This window comes from Pundamilia nyererei, unplaced genomic scaffold (genome assembly GCF_000239375.1).
Source record: "Pundamilia nyererei isolate P.nyererei 1_Seehausen unplaced genomic scaffold, PunNye1.0 scaffold00084, whole genome shotgun sequence".
In the NCBI taxonomy this organism is placed as follows: Eukaryota; Metazoa; Chordata; class Actinopteri; order Cichliformes; family Cichlidae; genus Pundamilia; species Pundamilia nyererei.
Genome location: NW_005187485.1, coordinates 2,725,966 through 2,751,969, shown reverse-complemented (window position 1 = coordinate 2,751,969; position 26,004 = coordinate 2,725,966). Strand labels below are relative to the sequence as shown.

Sequence of the window (26,004 nt, the reverse complement as noted above, 5' to 3'; positions counted from 1 at the left end):
GTTTAAAGGATCCCGAAGCGCAAGTCCATCTTTTCAGACAAACTGCAAAAGAAATTTCCCTCGTAATGACCATAGCTGGACTGGCCATCGGCCCACCGGGCAAGGTGATTTTTCGTGGAATTACAAAAATCTATTGAATCATATTTACTTTGGTGGACAGAAAAAATATACCGTTTGGGTATATTTATACCTGACTGAAGTTTGAATTTCAATTTGTCCACAATTAAAGCTGGTCTGCACACATTGTTTTTTATAAAGGCAATTAAGTTTTTCCTGGTATTTTGATAGTGCTGTTTGTTTTAAATGGAGCTTGTAATATTTGACCCTCAAATGAAATATATTTCCTCTATATCATAGAGAGGGCTGCCTTTACACCACCACTATCTTGGAGCTGTTCTGCTGGATTACTCGGGTACTAAGTAGAAAGTAGTAGTACATTCATGTTGAAATGTAAGCAGAAGTTTTAGACCTCATAGGCAAAAATGAGCCAACTCAATGATCATTTTCCAAGTTTAGTTTGCTGTAAATATCTATAGATGGACAAAGGTACTGGGAGATTACATCACTTGGTTGAATTGGGAATGTCTTGATGCCCTCCTGGGAAGGGAGGTCTGAGTGCCTCTGCTTAGACTGCTGCTCCCGTGACCCGGATAAGCAGAAAATCGATGGCTGGAGGGGAAAGATTAAGATCGATAGAAAGATCCTTTATTAATCCTTTGCAGGAAATGACATTGCCTCTGCAGACACAGACATAACACCACACATCCCAAACAAAATATCAGCTCCATTACTTATTTCTAATAAAATTAGTATTAATAAATAGAAAAGATCCCAGCCTGATGGTGGAATTGAACTGAGGACCTTTTTGCTGTGAGGCAATAGTGCTAACCACTGTGGTGCCTGAATTACAAATACTTAAATTCAAAATATATGCTGTGAAAAAGTGTTTCCTGCAGTGCGTCACAAAGGATTCATGACTCGTGTTCCTTTTTAAAGTGAGTTTATTCAATCAAATATCCATGCTGGTATAGCCGACGTGTGTTGAAACAGATTGTTATTTGCATGGGGTCATGTCTAAATGATGCTGGTACAAGTTCTTCAGCTTTTTCACAGCTTACAATGGAATCGAATAAAAATATTGTTCTTCAGTTAGAGAAAGCTTTATGACATTTCAAAAGTACACCCTCCCTCACCCCACCTCCAAACCTTAAAAAAACAAAACAAAAAACAACCTTTAAATAAGGCAGGTACTTCTGACAGAGTTCTCGCTAAAGGGCGTGGCTAGAAACATTGATGCTATAAATCAATGCAGCAGCGAAACAGACATGCTCACAGTTCATTCAGACAGCTGCAAGCAACACATCTGTGACACAGCAACATCCATGAGGCACACAGCTTTGACCCAGCGACCCACTCTCAGTTAAATTAATGCCAGGAACACGTTTGTAGAAGATAACGTCATTCAACCTTTAAGTGATTTTTAAAAAGAACAACAACATCTTTGAGCCCTGAAGCACCAACAGGACAAATATTTATCCTCTTCTGGCTAATCTATAAAGGGATGATTAGAAAAGTACATCAAATATTAACAATAAAGTCATTAAAATAAAAAGCAGCCTCTTTACCTTGCAAGTTACGCAGAGCCCCGTGAACATTAAGGAACTAGAACATTTAAATTAACCAGCAGCTCCACCACAGACAAAAAAATAAAACAGTTTTATCAAAGATCCTCATCCAGCTCTTAAATCACAAATCTGACAGTGATGTTTGTTTTAAATACTGAAAAGGAGGAAAGAAATGATGTAAGACATTAAAAAAAAGAAAAAGAAGGTACAGTTATAAATATCACAACCGTTTCACGCACTTAGCTGCACAACACATGTAGAAAAAAAACAAACATACACAAAATACAGTATCATTAAAAAAAATAAACCCAGAGAAGTCAATGAAAGCGGATCTGGAGGAGAGGACACTTCAAGCTGATGCCACTGCACCCGTGATTAAACAAGTCCTTTGTTTAATAAGCACAGAGCAGTTTATCCACTGCTGTGGGTGGCAGTGACCAAAGTAACAGAAGATGTGCCCTGTTTGCTTTAACCGCTGCTGAACAGAGTCCTTCCATAGTAAATAAACCTCTTTTTTTTTTTAAACCTGGCTCTAAACAGAAACTTTAATTTTTTTTGTATAAAATCGAAGTTTTTCCCCACGTTCACCGGCGTCATTCTCACTGCCCTGCTTATGCACTGGCCAGACCAGCTCCTATTACTTCTAACTGAACAGCTTTACTAACTGGACAGCACACCACTGACATGCAAACAACCCTACGCTTGGGTTTGTTACTACAAAGAGTGTACAACCAAACATGTTGTTTTAATGTATTAAAAAACGCCAGCTCTAGAAACGGTTTTATAAGGTGAAAACTGCGCCCGTCCTTCATAAAAAAAACATGGCTGTTCAGATTCTAGGGCAATCCCATCTGATTTGAAACGAGGACCCATTTATTTTGTATGTTTAAGAACGGAGTAATTGTGCTTCGTCTCTGCAATACATTCATTAAAAAAAATAAACAAACCCCCAAACACTTTGAACAAACTCGGTGACTTCTAAGCTACTCATGAGGAGAATACTTTGGATCAGCCCTCCCAAACCCCTCAAACTCACACTACACAAATAAATATGATCTGCCTTTAAATGTACAATTAACTACCATATGCTCTTTAACAAAGCACATGTATATCAATGCACCAGTGGGATGAATCCTTTTTTCCTCCCTCTCAGTGTTTGCAGTTTGTCATTTTAAAAGTTAAGATCAGCATTTCTAATTCTACTGAGGCCCAAAACAGCCAGCAGAGACACTCGACTGACCGCACTGATATGAAACTGGAGCAAAAATAAGTGCAGCAGGAGCAGAAAGGAGGAGAAGAAAGGGGTTTGGGAACAGTAACTGTATGGACAGGATAAATAAAATTACAACAGTTGTTAATTATGTCAGGTCTTGCTTGCTTAGTTGATTATCATTTACATAGTTCCACATAAGTAAAGTTAAATGACGTGCCGGTCCATTGGTGTCTACTGAGGAAGAAGAACTTAAAACAGAATACACAATGTCAAGGCATCCTCGAGTGTCAGACCGGTGTGTGTGTGTTTTAAACGTGAGCGCTTATGTCAGGAGCGTTGTGTCGTATGAGTATCTCAGGCATAGCATGACTTCACATTCAGGATGTTGGATGGTTTAAGAGTTTTCACCTCCGGGTGAACTGAGAATGTTTTTGATGATACAAGTGCCGAGTGAAAGCTCCACTCGGGCGCCAGGTTGGATTTACTGTCGCAGTTCTCATTGTCTAGCTCGGGCCACCTGCGTGTCCAGGTAAGGTATTTCCAGAGATCGCTGAGAGCCTCCCGAGTTTATGCAGCTGCCGTGAAGAGAGCTGCTACTGAAGGACCAGGCCAACCTGAAACACACAGATCAAACTTTTTATGATCATAGGCTAGCAAAGCAATTGCAAATCATCACCCTCTACCTCCGTGCTTGACTGCTGGTATGAGGTGTTTGCACTGATAAACTCCACTTTGGTCTAATTTGTCAAAAGGACATTGTTCCAAAAGTCCTGTGTTTTTTCCCAATCAAAACTAGGCTTCCATGATCTAAGGCATACTTAATAATGTCAGAGGATGATTTCTCCTTATCAGGCCTCTGTGGATTTGCTTCAAAGCTATAGACTTATTTGACTGTGAAGCTTGCACAATCAGGCACAAGAAGCAGCTCTACTGAGATCTGAACCAAAGACTATTTCCACTTTTTCCACTAATTGTCATGGAGTCTTATCACAGGATGCTGACCAATAGTTGGTGTGTGATTACCACCTGAGACTGACCTTATCAGGGTCCATAGGGGGACATTTCCAGTTGTAGAGGTAATACTGCAGATTTCCATCTCCTATCCCAAACTTGAGCTTCTCCAGAAACACCTTATTCTCCATTAGGTCCAAGGCATTGAACACATCAAAACCTTTCTGTGAAACACAAAGAACAAACACCATGATAACTAACACAGCAGCAAGAAAATTATCAAAAGTATCTGGGGAAACCCTGCTCTCAGTTTGCGTTTGTATGCAGAGCTCAGAGTAGCCTTGCCAGCTGGTTGACACCAGGCCCGTACTACGAAGCAGCAGGATTTTAGCTTATCCCAGTAACCTTGGGGGTTACCCCTGGGTTTTCTGCACTATGAAAGTGGTTCACTTCTTCTCAGGGTACATCGCCATAGTAACTTGTGCTGCAAACCTAACCTGAGTTATATTCCAGTTATATTGCCTACTGACTGATCAAGTCTTGTGAAAATAGCTTCACCATTCATTTTATTAGTAATAAATACAGTTTATTTTGTTCAATTTTATTTCTTGAGTTTTTTTAATCAATAATATCATGAATATAATCTGGACACCCATTTCTACTTGACTTCATATCAGTCGCAGGTAGCCTAAGTCTACATTTGAATTCTGTTTTTGTGTTTGTTCTTTACATGCTCTTAGACTATTCAACACCATGGAGGGTGCAGCTGAAAAACCCCCCAAAACAAAATAAAGCAAAACAAAAAACAAGACCACGATATGCAAATCTGAACACTGGACTACTTGATTATAACCCATCAGATTCTCGTGTTTCTTAATGGTAAAGTTGTGATATTAGTAAGTCTGTTAACTCACACAACTGGCATTTTTGTCAGCTTTTCTTTCTGCCATCAAAATAGGCTAAACTTTGTTTTTCCTCTCACACCCCTGACTTTTCTGCAGAAGCTGTGTCACCTGCATTCTCTATTGTGTGTAGCCTCTTCATATTTTCTAATATTACAGTTTACTCTTCATTTGTAAAATCAGACACTCAGCTTCCGGTACAATAAAATGTTTGACTGGTCAGATGTCCTTGTATCTAGATCCAGAAACTCTGAATCAACTTGAGTGCTGATGTTAGAGGAAGTGACTTGAGATAATAGAAAAACTACCATGGAACTTGGTTCTCAGCACAGAGCCCTGCTCTGGCCTCAAATAAATAAAGATCAGACCGGGTCAGTCTCTCTCACTTTTATCCTCTACTGCACAAGTAAAATGTTGGATCATACTCTCACTCCTCATCTATCTAACCAAACATCACTGACTCCCAATGATTTATAAGGCTTTGCGTTAAAAAAAAAGAAAGAAAAAAAAGTACATAAACCATCTTGGTATTCATAAAATAAAATATCTATCCATCTATATAATGAGTCTGGTCTATATTGTGCCATTTTTCCCCCTCACACGTGCGTCTTCTTGTTGCTGTTTATGTTTATGTCACTGATCTCATCAGCTGTTGTCTTTGGTACTGGCAAGTGTTTAAAAGCAGAAAGTAAGATTACCAGTTTGGCCAGGATCAGTGCATCATTCATTAAGTCCAGTAGCGGGGTTTGTGTATGAATGTTGTAAAAAGAGTAAGCAGCCTTCAGGCTCCTATGGAGAGGGTGATGCATCACAGTCGAGGGCAAAGTGTAGAAACTAGTGAAATCTGTGAGAATGCCACCAGCACCCTGAGGGAAATAAAAACAAGAACAATGTCACTTTAAGTGCAGAAGAGCCATCAACATCAGGCTGCAAATCTGAATCCACACACCTCTACTACATATGTGTCAATTATGTTGTCCTGTGGTAAGAACCAGTGAGCCACCTCCTCCTCTCCCATAGAAGGAGCAAGTTGGAAACGTCTCAAGTATCTCTGTAGCAGTTCAGTAACCTGACCGACGTCGCGCCTTTCCATCGGCCGCAGACCTGGAGTCTTGGTGCTCTGCACAGGGTGGAGAGAGCAAAATGAAAATCTCTAAGAGTTCCTGCTATCAAGAGGAACAGCGAGATGCAGGACTTATGAGTGTAAGTGTTTACATCTGGTAGTCTGTAGAGTTTCATGGTTCTTTGCAGGGTCATGTTTCTGCTCAGATGGGAAAATTTAACTTCCACAAGCTTTCTAGGGTTCAAAGAGCGGTGCCAGTACCTGGGGATAAAAAATACCCAAAAAAACAAAACAGGAGACCAAGATTAAAAAGAAAAAAGGAGTGCTTCTTGAATTCAAAACACTTCCACTAGATGTGCTCTTTAGAAGAGATACGTATAAGCTAACATATCAAAAAACAAACAAACACCAGGGCACTCTGTTTCATTAAAAAATTAAAATGCTTATATTCTCATGGCACTGAATGGCTGAATCTTTCTAGTGTTGTTCCACCAATAGCAAACCTATGGTGGAGAGTGGAAAACTTGACCAGTAAAGTACTGGTGGAGTTTTACTGGTGGAAAAGATTCAGAGTAGACTCAATTTTCCCCCATCAGAGCTTTAAGTTAAATATGACCATGCCATGAGTATAAAGGTATTTTAATTTTATATGAAAAGAGAGTGCCTTGTTTTATATATTTTAACATGCTGCCCATGTGCAGCATGTGTGACTAGTGAATAACATACCTGCATGTAGACACGGGTTTAGGCAGCACAACTCCAGCAGTGTATACGGCCTGAAATATTCCTTCTAAGTTCACTCTCCTTGTTATCTCTCTGATGAGCACAGGAGCAACGCGCTTTGAACGCAGCTTCTTATGAACACACAGGAAGTTGATTTCTACCATCCTCTTCAGCCTGGAGCCACAAGCGAGAAAAGAAAAGAAACAAAAGGATGGATTGAATGAGTAAAACACTTTCCCCATCACTGCTGTTCTCAAATGCATACAATAAGTAATGAACACTCACGTATCATAGACTCGTATATCTGCAGGGATGGCACTGATGAAGCCAACGAGCTTCTTATTTGAAGACACTCTCACTCCACAATGCCACTGTGGTAACCAGCCAGGTGGACGTAAAGCCCTGAGAGGGGAAAAAATATTTTTATTATAACCGCATACATTTAAAGCTACTGTACTGCATCATGTGATAAACATGAAGAAGCTTACCATTTAAGAAAGTTTGGAGAATAATCAAATCTGAACATGTTATCATCATCCTCCACATAATTTTCATTTAACAACGTGTACAATTCCTTCAGCTGCAAAAGAGCGTGACAATAAATCATTCTGTTTTGATTAATCTGATTAATCTCATTGGTGTATTTTGAACAAAGACTGCACTTACAACATCTGCATTACTGAGATCCAAAGTGTCCCACATAAAGCCTTGAGGTAAAGAATATGGCTCCTGTCTGATGTTCTCTTTGTCAGCCTCAATTGGCCCGTGACTCGTCACAACTTCATCTACAAAAATAGCACAGCCTTTTGTCAAAGGTTTGCAACTGTTTTCCAATCACCACACTTCCACGGGACCTCATAAAACTCCATGTCCTTAAACTGTGAACAATGCACAAAACCGCTGATGGCATCAGACTTTATATAAATCTGCTGCCGTTTGTCCTGCGTCGACCCCCACAGCCTGTGGCTGCACAAAGGCCTGACTCGTTGGGTCATGGCTGTTATGGAAACAGCTTGATCTAATGCTGCTGAGCATGCCCAGTGGGAATGCATGGACCCCTACTGTACATTGCAGCTGACATGTTTCTAAGATACTGGCCTAAATCAGCAGACTGAGGAGATAAAACCAGCAGATGGCGCTGGTGCAGAAAGAAAAATAATTTCTGTTGACAGAGGAAATAATACCAATTTAAACAGGAGTGCAGTTCCTTTAAATGAATTTAACTAAGTACTTACTTAATTTTGGGACAGGCTGAGTATCCCAGAACTGGTACTTGTGCTTGGCTGCCTCATCTATACTCTTTGCTGGACCCTGGCAGGAAAGCAGCTCCATAGCTCTTTGGATGTCCTGCAGCTTCTGGATGGGCAGCCCAGGGTTCTGATTTAAAGCGGGCACACATACACAGATTACTTAATGTCTGTATCACTCAACCAAACACTGGATGCTTTAAATAATCTAAATGTAGACGAGAGGCAACATCAGAGTGCATGCAAATAAACAGTCTTATAGTCATGTTTACACAGGTCTTTTCCTACACACTATACTCCCACTAAGCAAGAGAAACCGGATTAATCATGTCACTGTATAAATGATTGATGAAGTCAATGATCTTTAAATTATAAATGCAAAAACCCAAATATGACAGTCCCTGTCATTAAATCATTTAGTTAAGCTTGATTTGCTTTCTTCATCCGATCAGAACATCAGAGTCTGGATGTAGTTATTGTTTATTTTTCCAAAGCAGCATGCAGTATGTAGAAATCTCACAGCTGGCTAAAAGTTTGTGATATATCCTTTTAGCAAAATAAACTACCTCATTCTAGAACCTCATTACAGAATACAAACAGGGAGCATGCCAAGGCTGGAAAAACCTTACCGACCATGACACATTGACGGCAAACAAGCTGAATTCTGGGTTGTTGCTTAATATCCTCTTTTATTTTCAGGATATTAAAAGAACCTTGTTTTGTATTGTATCCCCTGCCCTAAAAAAAGGGTGTGTGCACTCTTTTCACTGGGTCATCATCACCATCACACCTTGATCTCCTGAGAGTCCGAGGCAGAGTCAGACTTGGCTCCCCCCGAGCTTGGCTTCTCTTTCTTCCTCTTCTGCTTCTTCTTCTTCCTCTTGGCCCCCAGCTCTCCCCCTGGACTGCTACAGACATGAAAACAAACGATGAGGATGGATGCTGGCTAGACCCGCACACAGAGCTAACGTTAGCTACCATAGCAACGAATGACAGCTCAGCTACTTAACGTTAGCTAGCTAGCGGTTTGTCTTAATGGTTGCCCGCCATGTCATTCAGTCGGAGAGCTTTAAAGAGGTCACAACGTTATAAACAGTTCAAGACGGCCTGTGTTTGCTGTCTGCTAATACTAGCAGGCTCACTGCCTTAGCCGCTCACAAGCAGGCTGCCTGGAATATCGTTACTGCGTTTCCCCGAGCCGACCGGACAGGCCACCCCTCACCCTTGCATATGCTCATTCTCCTCCTCGTTGTCTCCGTCTATCCCGCAGGTGTCCTGGTCGTCCAGCTCCAGGCTCTGCTGACTGGCTGCGGATTCACTGTCCTCCGCCATCATAAAAATGTTTTAAAAGTATAGTCAGCCACCGTTTAACAGAGCTAACGGGGAGCGGGCGAGAGATGGGAAAAACAAAGAAAATGTCGAAGGAAATCGCGCCGCCTAGAGGCCAAAGGCGGGAACTCAGACCTGAGCTGCTGCCTTTAACATGAAGCCAAGTGGTACCCAAACTAGACTTTTACCTTATTTCAAACATATAGCCATTTAAATGTTATAGACACTTTAGACACTTGTTTCTGATACTGAGAGGGAAAATAAATACATATTACAAATTACAGGTAATAAAAAAAAGACAAAAATCGAAAATTATTTTTTTAAATAAGAAAATACAAAGTAAAAATAAATTGTCAGTTTTTTGAAACTAGATACTGGGATATCTGCTGGACTATCAGCAAGTGTGTTCTAAATTCATACTATCAATGAGAAAAACACGTGCAAAGTAGCACTTTTTGCTACTTCAACATTTTTAAACACATTTAAATTAGGTAAACAAAACCATCCTGGAAAAGAATTGATGATGTAGCAGAAGAAACAAAAAGCCTAAAGGTTACAATTAAATAAAAATACCTGTTTAAATGTACAAAAATATAACAACTCTGCGCTGCATAAGGCATGTTTTAGACAGCAACTTCGGGGATTTGATATCATTTAGGATTATTCAGTTTTCTTATATCAAATACATATAAAAACACACAGATCCCGATCAGTTACTTAAGTTAATCTAATTAATCCGTTAATAAAAACCATCCTCAGTGAGTCTGGGAGTGTTGGTGTCCTTATGGAAGGCTGTAGTCAGGACCATGGAGGTATAACTGATAATCAGATATCTACAAAAACATATCTGAAAATAAAGATGAGAAATGTTTTTACCATTGTATGTTCTCAAGCTTTATAATGATAAGTACTACAAATAAATTTGTTTTTTTAAAAAATGGTGAAAATTACCCTCAGAAAGGACATTAATTTACGCTCAACGGCGATTTTGTTAGGTACACCTACTCTGTAATGCAAATATATAATGGCAGCGGTTTGGTGCAATTAGGAATGCAAGCATGATCAAGATGACCTGCTGAAGTTCAAGCCGAACATCAGAATAGAGAAGAAAAGTGATTTAAGTGAATCTGACACCGAGAACCACCCTGTGTGTAAACAGGCTGGTCTAGACAGGTCAATTTAACAGTTTCTTTAAAAAAAACTGGCAATTTACTGGGATTTTTCTCCACACAACCATCTCTATAGAGTTTACAGAGAATGGTCAAGTGAGCGGCAGCTTTCTGGATGAAGAGGCCAGAGGTCATAGCCAGATTGCTTTGAGTTGATAGCAACTCAAATAACTCGTTATGACCAAGATATGCAGAAGCACAGAAGCAGAAGACCACACAGTCAGCTAAAAACAAAAAAGTGAGTGTACAGTCCAACACTGGACAACAGAAGATTGGGAGACGTTGCCTAGTGAGTCTTGATTTCTGCTGCAACATAGATGGTAATGACATAATTTGGAGTAAACACCACAAAAGCATCGAGCCATCCTGATTCTACGGTTCAGGCTGGTAGTGTAAAGGTGTGCGGGACATCTTCTTGGAAGCCGTTGTGCACCTTAATACAAAGATCATATCGTCAAACAATGGTGTAACCGGAGATTCCCATCATGAATATGCAGCCACCTGAAAGCAAAAAGGGCTCCCAGCTGATTCTAGCAAGGTGTACCCAATAAAGTGGCCCATATGAATACATTTTAACTACTATCTGGATTAGCGTATAAAGAGATATAGAGGTTTAATTTTGCAAACAGATGCACACTCAGTTAATTCCAGTTTGGCTGTTTATTCAGAATAACAGGCTTCAAATATAATGCAAGCATCTGATTTACACACTCAAAGATACTGTATTGCTCATCCACCCTAAAAGGGGAGATTGCTGTGTGGGAAACTAAAAGAGAAAAGGCCATTCATAACACAAAGACACACATTATTTTGATAAGGCAGAGGTAAGGAAAGACTATACACACTCTGTAATATGGCTGCTTTGTCTATGTGAACCTTGACTGGATGCATGTTGATCAGTCAGCATCACCTCAGCCGCCACTGCAAAACACATTTCAGACAAACGTTCACCCACAAAACACAAAAATAAGAAAATGCACTGAAACGACCTGCAGTGTAGTTTCACATATCCAGTGCCACACACACGCACGCACGCACACACACACACACACATAAAAAACAAAACATCTTTAACTGCTTACTCTGAGGGAGACTGAACTCTTGCTGATTACTGTAGAGGATTTTACGATTGCAGCAGCTGGTAGACATTTTCTGAGATGTCTGCAGTGTAGCTTGTTATACGCTAGTGCTGAGGAAAGTTTACTGCATGCTTTCTTTCACAAGCAGGAGAGAAAGTAAGGGCTGAGGTAGGAAGGAGGGGGAGGGCGGACGAAGGCAAAAGGAGGTGAGAAATAAATAAGGTAATCAGTTGCTGTAGAGTCAGGCTATTCAAAGGCACTTGGATCGTGGGTGAGTGGTTCAAATGGAGGTGAAACACAGCAAGCAAATACAGTTTGCATTTCAGGTGAAAGGTTATCGAGCGTTTGCTTTTATAGCTTGAACGTTAAGGTGGGTACGGAGGAAAAGCCCTTAACATATTTAAAAGAAAGAAAAAAAAATAGCCTATTCTCAGATAAAATACTTCATGTTTGGCAATTAAAATTATGATTAAAATTACAAAAAAAGGCATCAAGCAGCCATATAAAAGTTATGCATAGCCTTCAAAGCAAAACATAAAAAAATACACCAGTCAGTGGTTCAACAGTTACAAAACCCTTCATACCAATATCCCTCACAACTAATTTGGGTGGCTTTGAAGTGGTATTACATCCTTACCCACCAGCATAGCGGTGTGTCACATTATCTGATTATGCTACAGAGCAGATAGTGGTTAAACCTCCTCAGTCCAGAAACCTTATCTCCCACAAAGCCTTCTGATGGGCTAGATTAAACTCTAGCAACATACCACCAACCGTTCAAAGTAAATCCCTCGAACACGGCTGCCCCGTTTTGCACAGATGTTTCATAATCTCAGACATCAGTCAGTGTGAACAAACCGGGGTTATAACCTTCAAACGAGTGTTGCTGCATGTTACTAGATTAAGCTAATGGACTGAAGACAATATGGCTCAAGAAAGAAAGTTTTTTGTAGTCTCGGATTTTCCATGAACCACCCATCGACTGCTTCTACTACAGTTCATTTATGCTTGCAAGGCTATTTATTAAAAAGGCATATATTTGTTGTGCATAAAATATCCTAATTTCGTGCCTCCAGCGTCTTTATGTCTCCCCTCAGGCAATGTGTTCGCCACGCCTGACGAGTGGTCTGTTTATGTAGTGTTTCATGAAAAGTGAAGTACAACAGTGGTCATTAAGAGTCCAGCAGAAGTGTTCATTTCTCAACCAGATGGGCTCCCAGTGCTAAAGTATTGATTCAGTGCTATATTAAGAACAAACGGCTTCAATTTAAACACATATATCCTTCATGTTGTGGTCTGAGCAGAGGAGTTGTGGTTAACGGGCAGATTTACACTCTTCCAAGTCTGTTTCAAAGCAGAACCGACATGCACTTGTGTTTCCTGATCATTTTTCCTCCTCCTAGTACCTTTCCTTCTCCACATAGTGCCTGAAAAGATGCTGCCTCTGAAAGTGAAGTGTATTGAAAAGTGGAGGAAATAAATCACAGTTGCACTCCCCAGAATGGATGCATTCAGCCACATTAGTGGACAGGATTACCACTGAGCATGCCTCTAATGTGACTTTATGAGTTGCCTAGCTCACTAGAAAATGCTCAAAACAGCAATAATAAGAACACGATGACACTTTAACCTCAACAACACCACTTCTGCTTGGATCAGGACACCTCATTCTTTGAGCATGAGTTGGAGGGGTGGGGTACAGCTCTCTCGGCAACACACAAATCCAGTTTTTAGCGGCAATGCTGTGCAGTGTGGTTATGCTTTTTTATCGTTGCTTTATGGCACGCATACTGAGACTCTCTCCCATGTCTGAAATGTTAAATATTTAGCGTGCTTCTCATTTCAACTTGAAGATCAGTTTTCACTGAGATTTTATGATTAAACTTTACTTAACTTTGCTCAACATCTTGTTAACTTTGATTCATTTTTCCCAGAAGGGGAAAGAGATTGTTTAATTAACGCTGATTTTTTTTTTTTTTTTTTAAAACAGCATGGCAACTAAAAAAAGCCTTAAACTGGCGTTCTACTTCAAACAGACTTGAAAAATGTGAATCTTTCCTTTGTCATCTGTGAATCATTTGAGGTTGAAGGCCAGCAGGGGTCGCTCCTCCCTCCTTTGCCAGGGGCTTTTCTTCTCCTCTTCTGCATCATCGTGTGCTGCGTCCTCATCCGGAGACACTGACAGCAGCGCGTGATCAGTCCTGAAAGTCACTCCCTCTGGAGTTGGCAGGGGCGGAGGAGAAGTAGGGGATGCAGAGGAAAGTGAGGGTGGCTCCTCCTGTATTTGTACTCCCTCAGCTGTTTTACCCACTGCATCCCCCTGCCCCTGATCCACTCTGTTACTCTCTCCTTTGTCTGACAAGACAGGTCCAGATTTGCTGCCCTTGTGGGTGCACTTCTCCTCCTCCTCACAGCCTCCCATGTTAAGATCATCCACAAACACCAGCTGAGTGTAGGCCGAGGCTGGCGTCGCCCCCTTTGATCTGTCTTTCTCAATCCCCCTTTCCTCCTGCTCAGCATCTCTCCCCCTGCGCCCCACTCTCGGCTCGTTCAGGTCCACACCCGAGTCCAGACTGGCATCGTTACAACTGCCATGCCTCCCTTGGCGGCTGCTACCTTGCTGACCTCCTGCACCTGGTGTGCTGTTGTTGTTGTTGTGGCACCCTGCCCGCTGGAGATCGATGTAGGAGTGGCGAATGTGAGCATTGGAGCGTCCATCCAGGGAGACAAACCAGGCTCGTGGGTGAGGCAGAGGCTTCCCTCCTCTCAGCTCCATTAAAGTCTTTTCAGCCAGCAAGGTGTCCTCGCTGTTTATTTCCACAAGACCCGACTCCCCGAGAGCTCCTGGAATAGACAGAGACTCTGACAGGCCTGAGATACCCTCGCCTTTACTCTGCTTTTTTGGACCTGGGTTGCAGTCAGTGGGGGTTTGCCCCAGGGGCTGCTGGGAATGTGAGGCATTGAGCTCAGCCTGGATGGTCTCTAAGTCACTCTGCTGGTCAGTCTGCAGCAGGAGCGCCTGACCAGACAGAGGGTGCTCCCCAGGCAGCCGCATGTAGTGTGCTGGGATTACAAGTGTGGGTCGCACTCTTGAGTAGCCTTCCCCTCCACTCAGCAGATCTACAGAGCCGCAGCAGAGCAGCTGGCCTGGTCGGGAGAGCAACTGGGGACTGGGCCGCTCCAGGTGGTCCACAGACCGGGACAGAAGGTGGTCAGCAGCCCTGCACTCACCTCCCTCCCCTCTGCTGGGGGAGTGTGGAGGAGATGAAGGGGAGATGCAATCAATAATCCCAACACTGCTAAGCTGTGTAGCTGACACTTGACCATGATTAGTGGATGACAACGCATCTGAAATCTGGTTGCTAGATGAACAGAAGGAGGTGTATGATTGACGGTAGCCCCTCTCTGTCCCCGATGATAGAGCAGCCCTCAGTTGAAACGTCTCTACAGACTGTCGGTAGTCTCGGCTGCGAGGCGTCAGATTGCCCAGAGATGATCCGTGGTGGCTGTTGTTGCCGAGAGAGGAGCGGCTGTGTTTGTTTTGATGGATAAGGCTGTGTTGACGTTGATTGTCTTGGTGCTCATATGAGGAAGGCTTGAGCATCGGAGTGGTCATGTCAGGCTCAGTCCCCGTGGAAACAAGCTCCAGCTGCACCTGAAGGCAACAACAAAATTCAGGTGTGAGAAGGTATTTAAATACCATCACATGAAGCAAACCATAACAAACACTGTAGTTTAATTTCAAACACGTAGAGTGCTATAGTGTGAGTAATTCATGTGTTTGGTCCCATCTTGGTGTTCTTTTGTGTTAAGAAGGGTGAAGGAGGTGTGTTGTTATCCATAAAAACAGCCTTTTGATTGGTTGAAAAATCAAAATGAGGGGAAAAGCATAAACATGGCTGCAGCTGACAATTTTTAACATTTTGAAACACTCCGGTTCACTTTATTACAAAGAAGCTCTTTGTTATTATGACTCCTGTCTTCTCTGCTCCAGGGGCCAAGTTAAAGGACCAACCACACAAACGCAGCTACAGCACAATGATCTCCACAGCAAAGCTCTGCACAGGACCAACAAACAACCATGCAGTGCACTTAAGGAGCACAGGTTAGCATCGATACACGTTTTCCTTCTTAGGGGCAAGCTATGAGCAAGTCAGGTATGTTGAGCCTAAAGCCAGAGCTTTCAGTTTTTACCCATCTAAATCCCCATAGCAACATGTGCTGAACCAGGTACCAAGGTCTTTTTCCCCCTCTTTTTCACGGGCCACATATTACTGCCTTTCCCTCCATCGACAAGCTGTAAAAATGATAAACTGATGTAGATTCTATGTTCTATGTTCTGTGAAAAAGTGTTTACCCCCTCCCTGATTTCCCTTTTTTGTGTTTGGCACACTTAAATGTTTCAGATCATCAAACAAATTTAAATATTAGACAAAGATGACACAAGTAAACACAAAATGCAGTTTCTAAGTGAAGGAGTTGATTATGAGGTGGGGAAAAAAGTCCAAGAAGTGATTGCCCCCAAAACCTAATAACTAGTTGGGCCAGTGTCAGTGTTGTTTCTCATCTGTTTCTTTAAATTGTACCGTAATGTGTTACATTTTGAAATCGTTTAGCCCGCTTCACTTTGTCAGGTTCTATCTGAGCGATTTCTTAATTCAACAGGTCTGCCAGTAATCAGGCTTTTTATTGAAACTGTACTCAGCTTTCAAAATCACAGTGAATTTATGATTTAACTACAAGGACAATTACTTTTTCACGCAGGACCAGACAGGTTTGGATAAATTTTCTGCCTTAATCAATGAAATCATCATTTAAAAACTGCATTTTACTCGGGTTCTCTTTGTCTAATTCTAAAAAAAATTGTGTGATGATCTGAAACACTGGCAAATATGCAGGGGGCAAACACTTTATACACCACTGTATATATGAAAACTGTTGAGTCACGCATTCCCACAGTAATTAATGAAGGTATAATAGTTAGTTTAACACTGCTGAACTACAGGTAACAGAATACAAGTTATTTGTAGGTTGTCTGTGAAGGTTCTCGGTCATCCAGGTCATGACTGAGAAGTCCAGACGCTTATTTGTAGGTTATTTATCCCGAGGAAACAGCGCATGTTAACCTAATATGATGTAATGTCATGATTAATGTAATGCAATTTCCTCATTTTATAAGGCTATTAGACAGAATCAGTTTAAGGTTTGGCGCTCTAACCTGCAGCTATTTCACATTAGAAATAACCAGAGTTAACAGAGTGGTGAAATAAATATATTTACTAATTAACTAAAGAGTAATTTTAGCAGTTTTTTCCTAATACACTAAATAAATAAATAATTAATGTGTCCAGCTGAGGTAGGCTACACACAATCAGTCTTTTTGTGCAGAATAAGAGTGAAATAATGTATCAGACACCCTGTTTTAATGTAGCGCAGCCTGATCCTGAAGTAGAAAGCCTGGGTGTACAAAGACTGCAAATGCAAAGAAAGCCTGGCTATGCAATACGTCCTTTAGAGCACATCCAAAATATTGAATATTTAGTAAACGACTTTGGTGTTTTCTATTTCCAACACCTTTAAACAGTCATTAATGTGCAAACTCCTTAAACTGTGCCATCTGATCACTGAGCAAACACACCTCATTGCTGATGAGGTTAAGGTGAGACATGGACGTGGCTTGGTCCCTCTTACTGCTGTCCAGTCCAGAGGACAGCGTGAGCTTGCGGTGAGACCCTCGTGGCTTTAAACATCGACGTCTGGGTGAACACAGACAAAGAGCACGTTTAATCTTTAAAATCGGAATAATTACACACAAATGTTTCTAATGGTGAAAAATACATCCCTGACTTTTTGTTGGAACAAGTTGAGACTGGACAAGAGCATTTGTGAGGGTTTTATATTTACTGTGTAGCGCAGCTGCCTGGGTCCAGATTGTTTACATTTGATCAACATAAAAACTATATTACTGCCATGTGACTTACTCTGGAGAACTTTTATTAGTACAGGGCTTTGTTTTCTGGTACTGTTATCACAACTGAAGAAATAATAAACGTGTAAACCTAGGCAGACAGAAGGATGACAGATGGTGCTGGATTCAATAAAAAAAGGAATGTATTGTTAATGTTCAGTTAAATGTGGCATACAAACATCCCAGCTCTTGAGATGAGATAAGCCCAAGCTGTCCTGTCGGCCTGCTAAGGTAAATTTTGGAACAATAACGGAGAAATAAATCCCAAGCAGCAGTACACATGTTCTAGCTACAGACTGACATCATCTTCACTAATTTAGATACTAATCTGGAAACTCCTGCTATAGTCTGTGTAAAGGCAAAGTGTTTCACACACCTGCAGTAGTACAGCAGGAGGCAGAGCAGACAGAGCAGGATGAGAGCCATGCCTCCCAGTATGGCCAACAGAAACACAGTGTGGTACGTGCTGATGTCCTTTGCAACCATTGGACCTGTTACAAAGACATGTGTTGAAGCACCAGAGAAAAAGCTTTTTGGTGGAAGTCTGCAGTCAAGTAAACCACATAAATGACAGAACAAAAATATGTGTTTTGTGAAGTAAATTTAATTTGTGTCTATGGATTTTCTTACCGGTGTGTAGAGACGACATGGCGGCCACCCAATACCCCAGCTGAGGAACAATGTAGGTTAGACTGAGCTGGTTTCCCTCCCTCTGCACCTGAGCCCAGCTGCTCTTTATCCAGATACCTAAAGACACACAAAAGAAATCACAGTATGTGGAAACAAACTTTGTAAAGGTTACTCTGTGAGGACTGGCTGCAGCAACTGCTCACCTGCCTCCCCTAATTATGTAAAGACGGGGCTCGATGGAGTTAAGACAGCTAATCTCTTAATGTGTTAGGAGTAAATTATTTATGCTCAAGATCTTAGCCAAATGATAGCTGTTTGGATAAACCAGTAGATTTAATTACAGTATTTCACTCTGAAATATTTGTTCAAACATAAGAGTAAAAGTTTTACAAGTTGGTAGTGAGACCTATAATGTAGGGCAGGGGTGGGCAACTCCAGGCCTCGAGGGCCGGTGTCCTGCAGGTTTTAGATATGTCCTTGATCCAACACAGCTGATTACCATGGCTAAATGACCTCCTCAACATGTCCTGAAGTTCTCCAGAGGCCTGCTAATGAACTAATCATGTGATTCAGGTGTGTTGACCCAGGGTGAGATCTAAAACCTGCAGGACACCGACCCTCAAGGCCTGGAGTTGCCCACCCCCGATGTATGGTTTGGACATGGTGACACTGGCAGAAAAGGCAGCAGGTGGAGCTGGAAGTGGCAGAGCTGAAGCTGGAAGTGGCAGAGCTGAAGCTGAAGACTGGGATTAAAAGAGTACTGTGTATTGGATCAAGGACACATCTAAAACCTGCACCGGCCCTCGAGGCCTGGAGTTCGACACCTGTGCACTGTGGTGATGCTAAAGGGAACGGCTAAAAGGTGACCAAACACACCTCTTCTTTGACTAAAATCAACATTTGATGATGAAGCTTTATAATGAACTGTCTAGTTAGCAGTGTATGTGTCTGGTGGAACAGATTCAAAATAATAGTTTGAAGTGCCACCTATACGCACAGCTTAATGTCTTCTACTGACTTGTGACTTTCTTTGCCCTCCCCAAAGCTGCAGATACTCTGATTAACGACTCAAACGTCTGCCCTGACCTGTTCTAGAGACGGCAGTGTTTTGGTAGTACTTAACTCTCCCACAAGGAGGCAACATGTAGATAACAGTGTTACCCTATGAGCAGTGTACACTGAGTACAATAGCGGCTCTCCGCATAGCCAGAATGGAAAACCACTACAAAGCTAGAGGCATTGACTGATTGGCTCCCAGTAAATCTGCTTCAAGAGGAAAACACTGTGTTGTGCCTTTACACTTCCGATCCTCAGGCTCTCAGGGCTAACGCGGTGAGACCTACTTTGTTTCTATGTTTATACAAAGTTATATAACATCAAGTGGTTAGGAATATGCATCATGTTTAATAAAAGGAGGAAACAAAAGGGTAAAGAGGATATTCAAAGAGGAAAGGCAAATATACAAGAGATGCTGACGGGGGGAAACATCACAAGCGGAGGAAACGAGGGGATAAACAGGAGGAGTGGAAAGAGAGATAAGGGAACAGGCACAAGAAACAGAAGAGAAATGAGAGCGAGGCTGTGTGACTCAGCACCACACACACACCACTGTGCCCAGCCCTGCCCAGATTCACCCAGGTCCCTCTCTGAATCCTTTCCACAGGGGAGTCCTCTCTGTGTGGCTGACCTGTTTCATAGCTACAAACGACGGACCTGTTCCCACGCTTCGGTACAATACAGCACTGACAGACAGCAGGGCAGCTACTCAGACGCAAGGCAAACATTTATAAAGTCAATACAGCCCATATATTACTTCTGCTTCTCGCCCATTCACACAAAGCCAACACGTCCAGCCGCAGAGAGTCGTCGGCTGATCTGAGCGAGCGGCGCTTATTTGCATCGTCAGACTCCCGACTCGCACACCCAGGTGAACATGATCTGTTTGTGTATGACATCAGTCCTCCCCATGCCTGCTTGACATCAAACAATACATGACATGTTGCCAGTTGCACAAGTGAAACAGGTTTCCCTCTCTCTCTCTCTGTGTTCATGCCTCCTCCATGCGAGCACTTCATAAACAATACTAGCGTCTTTGTGAGGCTGCCATCCTCAGCCTGAAGTCTTCCACCGCAGGCACCAGATGGATTTCAAACTTCTTTTTGTCTGTTTATCATCTTCAGTTTAACACTCACACACATTTCACCCACTAAATGCTCAGTGAAGAAACTCAATCAGGAGATGGGCCGGTCTGTTGTGTTACTTATTTGGAGGGTTGCTAAGGAACATGAGATGTAGCCTGGAGAGGGGTCCGGGAACGGCTTCTTGTTGTTGAAATACTCGCAGCTACAGGCTGTGAGGAGGATACAAGTGTGTGTGTGTGTGTGTGTTCATTCAGCTTTAATGAAAGCCCTTTTTATAAGCCCTGCATGTTGATACTTTAGGCGCTTTAAAACAGACTCCTGAGATCCTGAAACTATCACAGGAGCCAATGTGGATCTGTTTTTTAATCAATGTAACACTCTGACGTACGATTACAGTTCAGATGAAAACTGCACAGCACAGACAGGGAATAACGTTGAACTAATGAAGGAGAAATTCAAAATACTTGCCATTCAAATGTTTTATTTTCTTTCTATCCATTCATCTGCCCATCTAGAGCTCACTAAACGCTTCTAGTAGCAATCTTTAGACACTGTTTGGCCAAATAAATCAGAGCTCTAAAATGTTTATTGTGAAATGACTGTAGCATGAATGTAGTACACATATCATGACACGTGGGAAGTACGACATTTTTAGGATTTTAATCCAATTGTGAGATATCAGTAATAGTGATGAATTAACCAAGAAATATGCCCAGCCAGGAGTTCCCCTCAACTCCACAAGTTTCAGTATCTTTCAGTTCACGATTTTGTTTTTCAGGACTGGAAATTTACGACTTTGTTTTCCCACCCTTGCTGCTTTAATCAGTCCTTTTTCCAGCCATAGCAGACTGCTACAAGCACAGCAACAAACAACAGTGATAATATAATTAGGTGGAGAACAAACTGACACATTTAACAGCTGAAAACCAACGCTGTCCTCAGAAAACAGAGCTTAAAGGAGAGTTAATATTAAACAGAATTGCACCTTCAAAATGATAATTTCATGAATGTCTACATAACATTTGCTAATACACTAGTCTTCTGATTAATAGGTGGTATGTCAATCTTATGATGTGTGTTTACAGCTTTTCCCCAAATAATTCCAGTGGGTCCTAACAAAGCTTTTTCCTGCTGATGAGAGGAAGCAGTGGATCTGTTGAGACACTAATGTTCATGCAGAAGGAGGTTTTGTAGTGCAGACACGTCTGAGTCAACTGATGATCGAATCACTGTCTTTAAGTGGAGCCTCTCTGAGAGGAACTGGGTGTGTCACAGTGCAGGACGACTGACAACAAAGATTTAAGATCGCAGGAGTAAATCAGAGCGCCGAGAGAGATTTGAAATGTCTCCGCTGCATGAGCCAACACCGCAGGGCTTTTAGCTATTGTTCAGTTCAAGATTTAACTGAGCACGGGCAGATTATGGATCCACAGTCCAAACTTGTGATGTGAAGAGATTAATGTGTAGCTGTATGTTGGCAGTTTTTATGATCGTATGAATAATTCTATTCATCGCTCTGATACACAGCCACAAATTATGACCTGGCTGCACCATGTGAGCATGCACGTGGTTTGTGTTAGTGCTTGTAATGTGCTCTTTTCACAAATAATTGCAGGTCTCATATAAACAGAAGTAAAGCCTTCAGAGTTAAAAACTTCCTGAACTTAAATGTAGAAAGTCAGAAAAGCTTACGTGTGAGTTTCTGTTAATACATACCTAAGCGCGGGTCAAATCTCCAAGTAGGGAGGTGATCATTTTCCTTCAGGCCACTGTCAGGCGGGAGGGGCACAGAGAAGGTGATTGGCCCAGTCACCTGCAGCTCCACTCCATCGCCGGCCAACAGGTGAACAGAGATGGCTGCGACAGGAGTCAACTCGAACGTCTTCTCCGTGCCTGTGAGAGTGCAAACACGAGGACGTGAGAGAGAAAAATGCAGGGAAAAGGAAAGGGAGCGGGAGTAAGGTGCACAGGAGGGGAAGCGGAGAAAGGAGCAGTGGGGGAGGTAACGTAAAACAGCTCAGATAAAGGAGGGCTGTCAGAGGAAGACAGACAGGAAAGAAAACAAGCGAAAGACAGGAAAGAAGGAAACTGGGTGGAGGGCGGAAAAAAACTTGAAGACTGAGGATGGAAAGTGTCACAAAGCCGCCTCGAGGAAGAAGGTACGCTCTGTCGGGGGAGACAGCTTTGAAGGGGTATTCAAGTCACATGAAAAAAAAAAAGGGGGACACACAAAAAAACGTACGAGTCTGTTGCATGGTTTTAAGGATTATGATGTTGATGTATCAGCTCATATTTTTTTATAAACAAATGCATTTATGAGATCGTTGTTTATCATTTTTCTGGCTGAGTTGTGAACAAAAACATTGCCAGAGTCTGTCTTCTGGATGTTATGATAAGACCATTTCTAATTATCCATATTTTTGTATTATGTTAAAAAATAAGCCTTGTTTGCACATATTGATGAACATTTTTGTCATCACTCGTATTATAGGCCAGTGTAGTCCATGCAATGTCAAGATGTGGATAAGAGTGCCTGAAAGCGTGTGGGCACGCGGGCTGTGTTAGAGCAGAGAGAAAACACACACACACACACAAACACACACGGGTTATTGTGTTTCAGGAGGTCAGATAGAGACGGTAGTGTCTTTCTGATGAGCTGCTCCTGCTACTCTTCACGCCTCACTCTCTCTCAGCACATTTTTCCTCTGTCCCGTTTCTATGAAGGTGTCTTTAACTATATGCTCTGACCCGTCAGTCTAACCTTCACCTGTGCCGTTGCCACTGAGCATCTCCAGGTGGGGAAAGTGCTGGATGTGTGAGGGGGAGGTTGCCACGGTGAGCAGCGCGGTCAGGTTGGCGTACGATGTGTTGGGAGGAAGACTGAGAGCTCTGTGCAGGAAACTAACCCTGGGCTGGACTCTTAAACCTGTGACACAGAAAATGAAACTGAGTTGTCATTTAAAATATTATTGAAATCCGTCTGAGTATTTTAGTTGGATAATTGACACAGACTTTAACATAATAGTAACAATAATAATGTGGAGAAAGTGGGAATGACATCTAAAATTCCACGGAATTCATTAAAATTATACAAGACAATGGCAATTAATTCAGTTAGTATATAGCGTAGAAGTATAGAATATATAAGGTATAGGATATATTCAGTCTCCCTATTAAACACTATGGAGCAATGTGAGCTTAAAACCTTGAAATCACCTGACCTCAAGAGTCCATCATGCACACTGATGTTTGTTTGAACATGTTTTACAAGGCAGCTTTATACTCCTAGTGCCTTCTTATAAATTCAGACATCAAATTAAGCTTAATGGAGGCAGCTCTAGATCAATAACGCCCTGGTCGACTTTCTCTCCTGGCCAACGTGATTCTCTTTTCTGATATTTTGCAATGAATTGTTTCTTTTTGATTTGTCATCATGGCTGCCTGGCATCTAGTTTCAACAAATCAACAAATTATAGATTAGAAACAATAAACTGAAAACCAAAAAGCATGTAGTGGGATTCAGCAAGGTGATGTCATTGTGGTCCAACTGTGCCGAGTGCACATTCTTGAGCAGTGAGACATGGATCAAGCTGTACACGAGTGTTCGCTGTGTTTGGGTTTCTCCTTGTGCTCGACATGATTTTTGGGTGTGCAGTATGAGCGACACTTTCACATTTCAGACTAAAGCTCGTCCTAAAAATTCAGGTGTGAATGTTATTTCCTGTCTGCGGTTCTGTTTTTCAGAGAGGAAATGAGCCTGTTGCGGTTCTTTGCGTGCCCCCTTCCTTGACTCTTTTTGTGTTTTTCCCTCCACTTTTTTCTCACCTCATCTGTTCCTCCTTCTGTTGGACACTGCTCGGCCCATCCCCCCCTTCTCTCCCACTCTCTCCTCCCACAACTTCCCAATGCATACCACATTCCCTTCCTCCTCCTCCTCTTCTCCTTTCCACTTCTTTTATTATCCCTCCCTCTGCCACACGCCCGGGTTCATCACTCCCCTGGGTGTCCAAGTTCACAGCATCATGAAAGACTGTGCAGGACAGGGGGCTGGACTGTGCCCGGCTCAGGCACGTGCTACAGGCAGTGTGTATTCAAGAGGTTCATATGTTAATGGAGCCTGTATATTTATGTGAGAAATTTATTTTAGTCAGACAACACAGCTGACAAGCTAAATTACTCCCCTGTTGGCCAGAGACACACAAAAGAGTCAACAGACAAAGAGACCAAATTGATTTGCCTGGATGAAAAAGCCTTATCTAATGTAATTACACCCAAACAAAGAAGCGGAATAACAAAGACACGCTTGTGATTTATGTCTATATAGTGTGTTTTCTTTATATCAGGTATTAGATATTTTCCTGATAACAGGCCATTTAATATAAGATAGCATTTTTTATTAGGAGTGTATTAATTATGTTTAAAAAAAAAAACACTTGTCGCCAATGACAAAATATGGCTTTCATCCCAACTTGAGTTCTCTTACAGATACTCAAACACTGAGGTTATTGTACTCTGTCCTAGATACTTACTCTGGCTGGTATGATCTTAGCCTTCGGTAACATTATGAGGAATCTTAAGAGTCATTTTTGACCAGGGTATGTAGTTCAGTGACGACATTAAACAAATATGTAGGACTGCTTTCATGCATTTGGGGAATATCTCTAAATTTAGAAACATCCTGTCTCCCAGTCATACTGAAAATATCATGCATTTATTACTTCTAGGCTGGACTATATTATTATCAGGATGTCCTAACCCCCCCGCCCCCAGAAAAGCCTTCAGTTGATCCAAAAGGCAGCAGTGAGAGTACTGACAGGGACTAGAAAGAGCACATTTATCCCATATTGGCTTCTCTTCATTGGCTCCCTTAATCAAATTTAAGATCCTTCTCCTCACAAATAAAATCTTGAATAATCAGGCCTGATCATATCTTAAAGATCTCACAGTACCTAATTATCCTAACAGAGCACATCCCTCTCAGACTGCAGACTTACTTGTGGTTCCCAGGGTACTTAAAAGTAGAATGGGAGGCAGAGCCTTCAGCTTTCAGGCTCCCAGTTTGGATTCTGGTGACAGACACCCTCTCTACTTTTAGGGTAAAGCTTAAAAGTTTCCTTTTTCATAAGGCTTATATTTAGGGCTGGATCAGGTGACCTTGAATGCTCCCTTAGTTATGTTGCAGTAGGTCTAGGCTGCTGGGGATTTCCCATGATGAAGTATTTCTTCTTCACTCCTCTTTTTTTTACTTTCTGCGTGTTTAAACACCACTACTGTTATTTAGTCATTATTAATTATTAAACTCTGGCTCTCTTACACAGTATATCTTTTGTCCCGTCTTCCTCACCTCACCTACTAATAGTAAATAAGTTTAGAGGGAACCAGAGCCTGGAACGCCCACAAGCAAATAGCGTTCAGCTTCAAAGTAATGCACAAAGCGTGAATCGCTTCCAGTAGGGACGCAGCTTTATGTGTCGCTAACAGGGAAATTGCAGTGTTTCCTCTACTGGAGCAACTATGTAACACAAAGAATAATGCTTGGTTGAGTGATGTTTCTTTTTTAATTTTTTTGTATTTTTAAAATTTCTATTTATTAGTCATGACAAATGCGGATACAGCAAATATCAGGTGATTATATCCACCTGCCGGTTGGACTCTAAATGCAATAACAAGGTGGTGCAGCCACCCAGTAATACCAAGAACCACTTGGCAGCAGGTTTGGGAATACAGTTTCCCACAGTGACCTGTAGTTGCCATGGAGTCTGTGACCGGTCACCAGTGTGACCGAGGCCTTATAAACATTATGACTGAGTCATTTCCTATGCATGTGTGTGTGCGCAGAGATAGTGCCAATATATCTGCCCAAGGTGTGATGGACCAAAATGTTATAATCTTTCTATTTCAATGAAATAATTCGATTTAAAAGTCTGATTTTCTTTAAAAACAATAAACTGTACACACACACAC

The 26,004-nt window shown here is 41.9% G+C and overlaps 2 protein-coding genes across 3 annotated transcripts in view; both read right to left on the bottom strand.

Moving 5' to 3' along the window:
- Positions 1-983: 983 nt before the first annotated feature.
- Positions 984-9,172, bottom strand: nmt2 (N-myristoyltransferase 2). 2 transcript variants are annotated; one of them, XM_005738607.1, is made up of 12 exons: positions 8,947-9,172; positions 8,515-8,632; positions 7,713-7,854; positions 7,144-7,262; positions 6,966-7,057; positions 6,763-6,879; positions 6,481-6,651; positions 5,907-6,015; positions 5,641-5,811; positions 5,390-5,557; positions 3,876-4,013; positions 984-3,452 (listed from the first exon to the last, which is right to left on the bottom strand). In XM_005738607.1, the coding sequence occupies exons 1-12, from the start codon at positions 9,057-9,059 to the stop codon at positions 3,432-3,434; spliced, it is 1,479 nt and encodes a 492-aa protein (XP_005738664.1). In that variant the 5' UTR covers positions 9,060-9,172; the 3' UTR covers positions 984-3,431. The 2 variants fall into 2 exon arrangements, with proteins under 2 accessions (XP_005738664.1, XP_005738665.1); XM_005738608.1 differs by having other exon boundaries at positions 8,515-8,629.
- A 1,695-nt stretch (positions 9,173-10,867) lies between these two features.
- fam171a1 (family with sequence similarity 171 member A1) overlaps positions 10,868-26,004 on the bottom strand; it is a 25,923-nt gene continuing 10,786 nt past the window's right edge. Inside the window, exons 3-8 of the mRNA XM_013912210.1 lie at positions 22,808-22,966; positions 21,757-21,933; positions 17,900-18,016; positions 17,646-17,760; positions 16,940-17,057; positions 10,868-14,956 (exon numbers count right to left, since the gene is read on the bottom strand). Coding sequence (XP_013767664.1) covers positions 13,376-14,956; positions 16,940-17,057; positions 17,646-17,760; positions 17,900-18,016; positions 21,757-21,933; positions 22,808-22,966 — 2,267 coding nt within the window. The 3' untranslated portion in view covers positions 10,868-13,375. The remainder of the gene's footprint in view (positions 14,957-16,939; positions 17,058-17,645; positions 17,761-17,899; positions 18,017-21,756; positions 21,934-22,807; positions 22,967-26,004) is intronic.

Coding starts and splice junctions, on each gene's coding strand:
- nmt2 (XM_005738607.1), bottom strand. CDS start 9,059: ATGATGGCGGAGGACAGTGAATCCGCAGCCAGTCAGCAGAGCCTGGAG. Junction 8,633..8,946: donor GAGAATGAGCATATGCAAGG/GTGAGGGGTGGC, acceptor TCATGTCTGTAG/CAGTCCAGGGGGAGAGCTGG. Junction 5,812..5,906: donor AACTCTACAGACTACCAGAT/GTAAACACTTAC, acceptor CACCCTGTGCAG/AGCACCAAGACTCCAGGTCT.